Genomic DNA, 12,297 nt, shown 5'->3' with positions numbered 1-12,297 from the left:
ATTAGTAAATCCTCTCACAATTATTAAAAGAGAAGGGCAGCCCTCTCCATCTTTTTGTACTTTCTCTTCAACTTCCACTGACCATAACATGTTTCTCTTCTGAGCAAGCCCCATCATTTGGTGAACCTCCCCGCTAACAAAGTGGGATGGGGTAGAGGGCTAAATTAATTGGAGTGGGGAGAGGAGAGACTGCTGGAGGCAGCAGTGCTGGGTGGAATTGTCTAGGCTGTGGTATGTTGGCTTTCTCTTTTTTCTTTTCTCCTTTCATTATGTAAGAGCTATTTCATTTTAACTTATTATGGTGATCACACAGGCAAAAAGACAAAAAGGAGAGAAAATGTACCTCTTTTACTGGAATAATGTTTATGATTACAAGTGAATAAGGTATTTTTATCAATATGAAGGCAACCTTGGCTGATATAACCTCTATCATGAATACTGACACCTCTACTTCACTATAAATAATATATTTTCTAACAAAAAAAAATCTTACCAGGAAATTTCTGTAAGCTAAAGTATATCTGTGTATTAAATTAAACATTTAATTCTATGGCTTAGAAAGATTTCTACATTATATAAAACCTCATCTATATAGTTTGCATTTTTCTTTTTTTTTTTTTTAATTAACCAAAGCATTTCAGAGAACCTAAAACTAAATGTAAAGCAATGACTGGATGCATAGTATACGGGCAACCTCTATTACTCAGTTACTCAGGCTAACTGAATTATTGATAGGATTTTTCTCAAATCTCGACATGTAACTGTAAGGCTTAACTAAAAACAAACACATGATGAAGAATTATTTGGAAAGACAAAAATAACAAATTTCCAGATAAACATGGCCCACTGAACACAGCTTTAACTCCAATTCTTCTTCTCCAACCCCCACTAAAATATCGGTAAGGAATAAAAATGGTATGAACTCTGAAGGAAAAAAAAAAGAAAAGAAGAAAAAATACTAAAAGCTTCCTAGAAGGAAGAAAGGGTCAAAAATAGAAGATGGAAAAATCTCTACCTACTTTTTGTTTTTTCTTTTTCATTTTATACTAAATAATCTGTACAACAGTACTTCGAAACTTTTGAACGGCAACACTGGAAGCTCAGGATGGTAGTTGGTAAACTATGGCCCAACAGCCATATCCTGGCTACTGCCTGTTTATTGGTCTAGTTTTACTGAAATGTAGCCATATCCATTTGCTTACACACTGCCCATGGCTGCCTGTTTACTACAACAGCAGAGCTGAGTAGCAGGTGTACCAGAAAGTGCAGAGCCCACAAGGCCTAAAACATTTACTATGTGGCCCCTTACAGAAAAAGTCTGTCAAACTGTACCTGAGACACTAGAGTATCTCCTTAAATACACTCAGAGAATATGAAATCCAACCTAACATTCCTTATCCCAAATTATCGCATGAAGTATGAGGCGAGAAATCAACGTGTTTAGAATAGAAGGACTCAACACATTTACTTCTCATGAGTCCTCTGTCAGAAAGCTACTGAAGGACATCCCATATCAAAAACAAGTCAACCAAGAAACTGTTACAATGGGTTTCACATTCTCTCCGTATATTTAAGGTAATACTCTATCGTCTCATGTAGCGCATTAAATTTTTCTCTTCAGAATACGAACTCACTAGATGTCTCAAACTGGAAAAATCAAGAAAGATTCATGTAAACATATGATTTACAAATACAGATATTAATATCAGATGATACAGCTAAAAGCATTGAAAAAGTTCTTGCTTCTAAGGAGCAGGATTCAAGGGCAGAGAAAAACAAGCTAAGAGAGAGTTTTGTAATAAGCCCTGCCATACAATCTGACTTTAGTAAACCAAGTATATATATTCACTTTGGTAATTATTAAAAGACATAAAAACAGTAATACCACCCAACTATTAAAACTTATCATTTTCTACAGTTAAAAAATCTAATACGTATGAGAATTAACAGATCAATAGAACAAAACAATCCTGAAATATACCATAGCATTGATAAGAACTTAATCTATAATAAAAGCAGCACAACAAGCCAAAGGGAAAAGATGATAGATTTAGCAAGAGAGAAAACCGTTGTTGAGAAATTCCTTGGCTTCTGATTAGCCAGGGGATTCCCCAACTCCCCTCACCTCCACCTAAGTAGCTTAGCCATGATCTGGGGCTCCCAGGACTGTCAAGGGTTACACCCATTTTCACACAATCTAACACATGACCCCTGCCCCACAACTTGCCCTTAAGTACATATAAGAGGATGGAGGCAGGTCCTGGGAGTATCCAGCTTTGTGCTAATCAAGCACACCTCCCCTCGGGACAATGAGAGTTTGGGAGTCCCAACGTGTTCTGCTGGCAATCTAAATTATTCCCATAATTCTGATTTACCTCTGCCCCATGTGTTGCTAAAGGCTTTTGATCCTGCCCTTAGTCTGCTTGACAGGTGGCAAAGTAATCTACTGGAGGAAAATTAAAATTAAATTCTTAACCTCAGACTACTAACCAAATAAATTCCAAATAGATTACATAATTAAGTATAAAAATTAAAACATTTACATTACAGCTAAACAGGAGGAATAAGTTCTAGTGTTCTACAGCACTGCAGGGTGAAGACGGTTAACAACAATTTATTGTATATGTTCAAAAAGCTAAAAGAGAGGATTTTGAATGTTCTCAACACAAATGATAAATGTTTGGGGTGATGGATATCCTAATTACCCTGATTTAATCATTACACCTTACATTACACAGAAATATCACTCTGTACCCCATAAATAGGTACAATTATTATGTGTCAACTAAAAATAAAATGAAAAATATAAACATTTAAAGAAATATAAAATGTATAACTAATCCTTAGATTAGGAAGAATTATCAAAGCATAAAAGCAATATAAGAATTTATAAAAGAAAAGACTTTAAGCCATGAAACTACATGTCCAAAAAACATTGCAATTGAGGGTCAAAGGCAAATGACAAGCTGGACAAAATATCCATAATAAATAAAGCTTAATATCATAAGTATGTATTTTAAAACTCATCCTTTTTTTAAAAAGACACACTAATATCCCAATTTTTACTGGGAAAATAATATGAACAGGCAATTGCCAAGGAACATAAAAAATACCTACACTACAACAAAACACTTTAATAAGTGCTCTATTTCAACACAATAAGATAAATACAAATTAAAATACAAAAATTTTCATGAATCAAACTGGAAAAATTAAAGGAAATGGAGCTATTCAAAATCACATTTTCAAACAATATGTAAAGATTTAGGGAAATTATATTAGGATATCAAATAAAAATGCAGAATTTTTATTTTCCTCATTTTCAAATCTTATACAATAAGCATTTTTGTAAACAAACAAAAAAAGTTTTAATAGACCAAAAAAATGAGATTCCATCCTAAGTGTGTGATGAAAGGAAACTAGTAATTTTGATAAATGCGTGATAGCCAGCAGCTCTCATCTGCTGAGTGCTTACAGGGAATCAAGCACTGTTCTAGGTGCTTTATACTTTTACCAACACAGTTAATTCTTGCACTAGTCCTTATGATAGTGTCATCCCTATTTCACAGAAGACAAACTGAGGCACAAGAAGAGAAACAGAGTCACATAGCTGGTAAGTAAAGAAATCGATTCACACACAAGCAGTCAGACTCCAAAGTCTATACCCTTCATCATCATCATACCACACCACCTCACCATCAGGCCACAAGATGAATACTACACAATCGTGGAAATAACGTTCTAGAAGAGTATTTCATTTCAAGGAAAAATATTCACAACATAGTAAGTAACTACAAAATCAAATTGAAATCAATAGGCAGGATAGGTGTGTATGAGAGAGAGGAAGAATAAATTTACCTAAACATGTCAGAAAGAATTTACTTAAACATTTGTCAGAATTTACTGAAACATTTGTCAGAAAGAGAAAGAAACCTCGCAGAGTTTCAAAGAAACCTCAGGAGTGTGGTCGTAAAGTTGGCCTTGCTTGATTTTTCCAGTTTTCCAGGTTCTTCATGACCTCCAGAGCTCTGTACTTCCTTGATAACCAAGTCCCTCCCTTGGCCACGACACCACCAGGAGCAGGACTTAAGGGAGGTCTGCAGAGCTGGGCGTGCCCCTGGTCAGAGGCCTTCTCCCAATCACTATACTGCTGGCAGCAAGAATCAAGGGCAGTCCAACAGCTCACAGCCTACTAATGAAAACACCTCTCTCATCACTGTCCCTCCACTAAAAGCCACCCAAGAGACCAGTCCCAAGAAAGACACTTTCCCAAAAACATCATTAAGGCAACCCCATCAGACGCGCTCTTCACCAGTCACTACCAGACACCCTCCTAAACCTTTCCATCATGGCCTCTGAAACTCATGGTTGGCCAGGCATGGTGGCTCATGCCTGTAATCCCAGCACTTTGGTAGGCCAAGGTGGGCAGATCACTTGAGGTCAGGAAGTCGAGACCAGCCTGGCCAATGTGGGGAAACCCTGTGTCTACTGAAAATACAACAATTATCCAGGCATGGTGGCAAGTGCCTGTAATCCCAGCTACTCAGGAGGCTGAGGCATGAAAATCACTTGAACCTGGGAGGCAGAGGTTGCCGTGAGACGAGATTGCGCCACTGTACTCCAGCCTGGGCGACAGAGCGAGACTCCACCTCAAAAAATAAATAAATAAAATAAAATAAAATAAAATAGTGGAAAGCTGCACCTGATCTAAAGTAAGGCTAACTCTTATACTGAATTCCATTTCCCTTTTAAGTTTTTCAGGCCTTTCCTTCTATAAGTGTCCCCCTTCTCTCCTGCAACTACCATTTCTCGCTCTCACGTCACCTCCCATCAGGGTAAATAAACATAACTATCTCCTACCTTTAAAAAAGTCCTCCCTACCTCCACATGCCCCTCCTTTATCACATAAGTAATCAGGAGAAAAGTTTTATTTAACAACTGTAAAAGCGTAGAACTTGATTATTTTTAATTAATGCTTACTGAGTTAAATAATATCAACCTTACCATATTTGGGGGCACATTTAAAGTACTGGACTTTCCCAACACTTCCATTATTTTTTCCTTCTGGCTCATCCAGTTCAATACCGGCCCACTGCCCACTTGCAAATTCAGTTGTTCCACAAAATCTTAATGTACCAACCTAAAGAAAAGATAAATCAGAATAACTTTTGGGAATTATTAGTAATTCCAACAGTCCTACTCTTGCAACTTTACTTCACCATGGAAGTTTTTAAAAATTCACTCTCTCAACATTACCTTTTTATCCTTGGTAATGTTCCTTGCTCTCACTTCAGAACAAGGAACATTACCAAGGATAAAAAGGAGTATTAAATAATAATAAGGGAGTCAATTTCCAAGAAGACATAAGAATCCTAATAGGCTGGTTAGTAGCACACGCCTGTAGTTCCAGCTACTCCAGGGGCTGAGGCAGGAGGGTCGCTTGAGCCCAGGAGTTCAGGGCTACAGTGACCTATGACTGTGCCACTGCACTCCAGCCTGGGCAGCAAAGTAAGACTTTTCTCAAAAAAAAAAAAAAAAAAATTGGGATGCAACTATGTTGGGAAATTCAATATCCAAGCAGGAATTCCCTATTCCATTCTCCATACCAAGCTCCCTATTAACCTCAATATTAAGAAAAAACTGAGGGTGGGGGGCTGGGGAGGGATAGCATTAGGAGAAATACCTAATACAGACGACAAGCTGATGGGTGCAGCAAACCACCATGGCACATGTATGCCTACGTAGCAAACTTGCATGTTCTGCACATGTATTCCAGAACTTAAAATATAATAAAATAATTAATTTAAAAAAGAAAAAACAAGAAAACCTCCCATATGAGATATTTTTTAAAAGCAACTGGTAATAAACGAATGCAATATGGAAACAAAAGCTTGGGAGGAAAAAAGGTGTCTGGATGACGGGAGTAGGAAGAGTCCTCTTTTCCACATAAATCCTTATCACCAGGCTACACAGTATCTCAGACTGCCCTATTTGTGGGAACCCAAAGACAAACACCCACGAACAGCAAGGGTCTCCTGTGCTCCATTTCTATGGAGTAGCAGCAGTCGGAGAAGCACCATGGGGGAAGAGGGGACTGCAAAGAAAATCCTCCACCCTAGATCATCCCTCAGCTCATGCCTCTAAATTCACTCAAGAAGTTCTACTCCGCTCCACTCTTTATTCAAATAAAGATGTCTTCATTATTAAGTTCAAGTAGTTCATATTCTTAAAGCATAACTTAACAGTAAATTCGTATCCAAGTTTTACATTTTCCATTAAGCATCTTTCTACCTACAGGTTGAACCTTTTTTAAAAAACTCGAAACTCTGACCTTACTCTCTGTGCCCCTAAACATAGGTCATGGACATAACAACCTTGGCTTCAGAGATTGCAGCTACTTACTGTACCTTCTGTCCTGCAATAACGACACGATCCCCCAACTTCAGGCCAAGTGACGTAAGCATTGCCTTGCCAGTGACATGATCATAATTTGGGAGCATGGCCTTTGAGATGTTACATGACAGAGGCACCGCGTCTAGGAGCATCTGCTTGATTTCCTTAGCAGTGGCTGCGGCGTCAGCCATCTCTAACGGCATATCTACTGGGTCTGGAACAACATCAGCAGGGATCTGTCCTTTGTCATTCTACAAATAAAGATAAGAGAAAAATGTTCAACTCTTATTTACTTAGAGCACTAGAAAGTCATATAAAATTTCTGTTGGAGGAATTTTATGTTAAATTCATTCATCATTTGTTTATTCAAAAACATTTCCTGAACACCTACAATATGCAGGCACCATTCTAGGTGCTAAAGATCCTACGGTGAAAAAAACACAAGCCCTGCCCTCAAGGAACATTACATTCTGCTGGGAGAGACAGACCACACAACATTAAACAAGTAAATTATATGTGGCATAATAAGCAGTAATAAGTGGCCTGGAGGGAAAAAAAAAAAAAAAAGCAGCGAAGGGAAGTAGGAAATGTGGAGACAGAGATGGTTGTAGGGGAAACTCTTTAGATTAAGTTGTCAGGGAGACCTCACTGATGAGATGCATCTCCACAGAGATCCAAAGCAGACCAGGGAGGAGCCATGCAGGTTCTCTGGCAGGGAAAAGCACTGCATCCATGGTGGGGAGCAGTGCTCAGGTCCTAAGCGGACAGCATCCTGCCCTCACAGGCATTTGAGAAAGCAAGCTTGGAAACAAAAGTCACAAGACTGACTGGCTTCCCGGACCCAAATCCACGGTTCCAGAGCTGCCCTCTTGGCTCTGTGACCTCAGCCCCCTGCCCATTCATGGGGTAACTCAGATTTCAAAACTAGAAACTATGGTTTTGATACTTCTAAAACCTGGGCTATAATCAAGAAAAAAGCTCTGTTTTCACCATGACGGAAAGACTGGTATCCTAGGATTTATCCTGTGACCAGATAACCAGAGACAACCCCACAGTCATTTGCATGGTATATGTATCATCAAAGCCCTAGCATATGAATTATCTGTCACCTTACATTCCCTAACCAAAAACCTTAGACTTCATGAGAAATAATCTAGATTGTAATTTTCTCTTAATATAAAGAATAAAGATACTTTTGTTAACTGAGAAATTTTTCCCTTTCTTCACTGATGATAATCTTCAAATGAACCACGTGGAAAAATGAATGAGGCTTTTAGAACACACTTAGTTTGCAATTGCTTCACATTTTTTTGTTGTAAAATTCAAGTCAGGTTGGTCCTTAGTAAAAACATGGCAAGAAGGTATGTTACTAGATTTCTGGGATGGTAATGGACTCTTTTAATCCCAGATTTCAAGAAAACATACAAAATACAATAAAGATATGTGTTACACTAATGTATACTCTAAAAAACAGAGAGAGAAAAATAGGGAAACATAACAATTTTAAAAATACAGCCAGGCTGATAAGTTGTAAGCTATGCTTACAGTGAATATTTTACTTTGGACTTTTGTTATATCCCCACTTTTTGGAGCCTGTCACACACTTCTGTTGTAAATTACCATACAATTCAACAATCAAAACTCCTGTAAAAAAAAAAAAAAAAAAACTAAACTAAATAATAGTAAGAATAGTGCAGTAACAATGATGATAGCTTCCTAACACAAGAAGGCTTATTCATGATCGATTGTGGAATTCCACTTTCTTCTAAAGTGGTGGCATAGTACCAGACTGGCCCTATAAAAGATGATTAAGGGAGTTCTACATGTGGAAACAAAAGAACAAAACTTGCTACCACAAAAGCATACATAAGCACATAGACTATGTTCTCCATAAAGCAACTATACAGATGAGACTAGGAAGCAACTAGCTAAAATCACGACAACAGGAACAAAACTTCACATATCAATATTAACCCTGAGGAAAGTTAATAAAGGATGACTAACAGAGTTCTAAACATGGAAACAAAAAAATAATACTTGCTGTCACAAAAGTATACATAAGCACATAGTCTATAGACTCCATAAAAGCAACTACACAATCAAGACTACAAAGCAACTAGCTAACAACACGACAATAGGAGCCCAACTTCACATATCAATATTAACCCTGAACATAAACAGCCTAAACACAGCACTCAAAAGACATACAGTGGCAAATTGGGTTTAAAAAAAAAAAAAGACCCGTCCTTCTGCTGTCTTCAAGATACCTATTGCACATGTAATGACACCCATAGGCTCAAAGTAAAAGGCTGGAGAAAGATCTACCATGCAAATGGAAATAAAAAGGAGCAAATGGAAATAAAAAAGAGCACTATTCTTACATCAGTTAAACATACTTTAAGCCAACAACAGTCAAGAGGGACAAAGTAGGGCATTACATAATGATAAAGGGTTCAATTCAACAAGAAGACTTAACTATCCTAAATATACATACACCCAACATTGGAGCACCCAAATTTATAAAACATTATAACTAGACTTACAAAAAGATGAACATAGTCACACAATAACAGTGGGTGACTTCAACACTTCACTGAAGGCATTAGATCATCAAGGCAGAAAACTAACAAAGAAATTTTGGACTTAAATACAGCACTTGACCAATTAGACTTAATGGGCATCTAAAGAATACTCCACCCAACAATCACAGAATATAAATGCTATTCTCATTGGCACATGAAACATACTCAAAGATTGACCACGGTCATAAAGCAAGTCTCAACAAATTCAAAAAATCAAAATCACACCAAGAATCTCTTGAACCACAGTGGAATAAAAATAGAAATCAATACCAAGAAGAGCTCTCAAAACCACACAAATACATGCAAACTAGAAAACTTGCTCCAGAATGACTTTTGGAATGAATAATAATATGAATATTAGTACAAAGAATAATAATAATATAATAAATTATATATTAAAATATTTAATAGTTATATTAATAATTAATATTAATAAAATATTATTAAATAATAATAAACAATGAAATTAAGGCAGAATTCAAAAAATTATTTGAAACAAATGAAAATAGAGACACAATATACCAAAACCTCTGGGATGTAGCAAAACCAGTGTTAAGAGGAAAGTACAAAATGTCTGAATCAAGAAGACAGGGAGATCTCAAATTAACAACCTAACATTGCACCTAAGGGAACTAGAAAAATAAGAACAAACTAAACCCAAAGCTAGTCAAAGAAATAACTAAAATTGGAGTACAACTAAATGAAACCAAAAAAGGCATTCAAAGGATCAGCAAAATGAAAAGGCGGTTCTTTGAAACAATGAAGATTGATACACTGCTAGCTAGGTTAACAAAGAAAAAGAAAGAGAAGATCCAAATAAGCACAACTGGCAATTATAAATATGACATTACAACAATCCCACAGAAATGCAAAAGATCCTCAGCGACTAATGTGAATACCTCTATTCATACAAACTAGAAAATCTAAAGGAAATCTAGAAAATCTAGGAATCTAAATTCCTAGAAACACACAACGTTCCAAGAACCAGGAAGAAAGTGAAACCCTGAACATACCAATAATGAGTTACAAAATTGAATCAGTAATAAAAAACCTACCATCCAGAAAAAGCCCAAATGGATTCACAGCCAAATTCTACCAAACGTATGAGGAGGAGCTGGTTAACAATCCTACCAAAACGCTATGAAAAAACCAAGGAAGAGGGATTTCTCCCAAATTCATTCTATGAAAGCAGTAACATCTTGATACCAAAATCTGGCAAAGACACAACAAAAAAGAAAACTACAGACCAACATCCCTGGTAAACACAGACACAGAAATCCTCAAGTTACTAGCAAACCAAATTCAGCAGCATACCAAAAAGAGAATTCACCATGATCAATTCATGCAAGGAGGTTCAACATATGCAAGTCAATAAATGTGATTCACCACATAACAAAATTAAAAACTGTATGATCATCTCAACGGACACAGAAAAAGCAATCGATAAATTCCAACACCACTTCAAGACAAAAAACCTTCAACAAATTAGGCATCGAAGGAATATACCTCGAAATAATAAGAGCCATCTATGACAAACCCACAGCCAACATCATACTGAATGGGCAAGTTGGAAACATTCCTCCTGAGAACAAGACAAGAATGTCCACTCTCACTACGCCTATTCAACACAGTACTGGAAGTCCTAACCAGAGTAATCAGGCAAGAGAAAGAAATAAAAGGCATTCAAATAGGAAAAGAGGAAGTCAAGTTATCTCCCTTCATCAACAATATGGTTCTATATGTAGAAAATTCTAAAGGTTCTGCCAAAAAAAACTCCTAGACCTGATAAACAACTTTAGTAAAGTGTCAGGACACAAGATCAATATACGAAAATCAGTAGCATTTCTATACACCAATAACAGGCTGAGAACAAAATCAAGAACACAATTCCATTTACAATAGCCACAAAATAATAATAAAAATACCAAGGAATACATCCAACCAAGGGGATGGAAGATCTCTACAATAACTATAAAACGTTGCTGAGAGAAATCACAGACAACACAAACAAATGGAAAAACACTACATGCTCACGGACTGGAAGAATCAGTATCACTAAAACGTCCACATTCCCCAGAGCAATTGACAGATTCAACACTCTTCCTATCAAATTTCCAACATCGGTTTTCACAGGATTAGAAAAAACTGTTCTAAAAAATTCATACGGAGCCAAAAAAGGAGCCCAAATAGCCAAAGCAATCCTAAGCAGAAAGAACAAAAGCCAGAGGTATCACATTACCTGACTTAAAATTATACAAGACTACAGTAATCAAAACAGCATGATATTGCTACAAAAAATAGACATATAGACCAATGAAATAGACTAGAGACCCCTGAAATAAAGCCATACACTTACAACCAACCAACTGCTCTTTGACAAAGGTAACAAAAATAAACACGAGGGAAAGGACACTCTACTCATAAATCGTGCTGGGAAAACTAGCTAACCATATGCATGAAACTGGGCCCCCACTACTCACTATATACAAAAATTAACTCAAGATGGATTTTAAAAACTTAAATATAAGAAATCAAACTACAAAAATCCTAGACAAAAATCTAGGAAATACTCTTCCAGGCATTGGCTTAGGCAAAGAATTTGCGACTAAGTCCTCAAAAGCAAAGGCAACAAAAATAAAAATTGTCAAACAGGACCTCATTAAACTAGAGCTTCTGCACAGCAAAAGAAACTATCAATAGAGTAAACAGACAACCTACAGAACAGGTAAAAATACAAACTATGCATCCAACAAAAGATTAATATCCAGAATCTATAAGGAATGTAAACAAATCAAAAAGAAGAAAAAATCCCATTAAAAAGTGGCAAAGAACATGGACACTTCTCAAAAGAAGACATACAAGCAACCAACAAATATAAAAAATGCTCAACATCACTAATCATCAGAGAAATGCTAATCAACACCACAATGAGAGACTATCTCATACCAGTCAGAATGGCCATTATTAAAAAGTCACAAAATAACATGTTGGTGAGGTTATGGAGAAAAGGAACATTTATACACTGTTAGTGGAAGTGTAAATTGGTTCAGCCCCTGTGGAAAGCAAACTGGAGATTTCTCAAAAAACTAAAAACAGAATTACCATTTGACCTAGATCCCACTACTGGGTACACACCCAAAGGAAAATAAATTATTTCAGCAAAAAGACACTGCACTCATAAGTTTTTTACAGCATGATTCATAACAGCAAAGACATGGAATCAACCTCGGTGCTCATCAATAGTGGACTGGATAAAGAAAATGTGGTACAAATACAGCATACTACATAGTCATTTAAAAAATGAAACCATGCCCTTTGCAAC

At 36.7% G+C, this 12,297-nt stretch overlaps 1 protein-coding gene across 6 annotated transcripts in view; it reads right to left on the bottom strand.

Annotated features, from left to right (window-relative positions):
* The window catches only part of CLIP4 (CAP-Gly domain containing linker protein family member 4), an 84,725-nt gene that overhangs the window by 32,256 nt on the left and 40,172 nt on the right, over positions 1 to 12,297 (bottom strand). For all 6 annotated transcript variants that reach the window (XM_031655523.1, XM_031655528.1, XM_031655525.1 and 3 more), the window contains 2 exons: positions 6,408 to 6,644; positions 5,005 to 5,140 (listed from right to left, as the gene is read on the bottom strand). In XM_031655523.1, coding sequence (XP_031511383.1) covers positions 5,005 to 5,140; positions 6,408 to 6,644 — 373 coding nt within the window. The remainder of the gene's footprint in view (positions 1 to 5,004; positions 5,141 to 6,407; positions 6,645 to 12,297) is intronic.

This window comes from Papio anubis, chromosome 14 (assembly GCF_008728515.1).
Source record: "Papio anubis isolate 15944 chromosome 14, Panubis1.0, whole genome shotgun sequence".
NCBI lineage: Eukaryota > Metazoa > Chordata > Mammalia > Primates > Cercopithecidae > Papio > Papio anubis.
The sequence above is the reverse complement of the archived record's forward strand: the minus strand, read 5'-3'. Positions and strand labels throughout refer to the sequence as shown.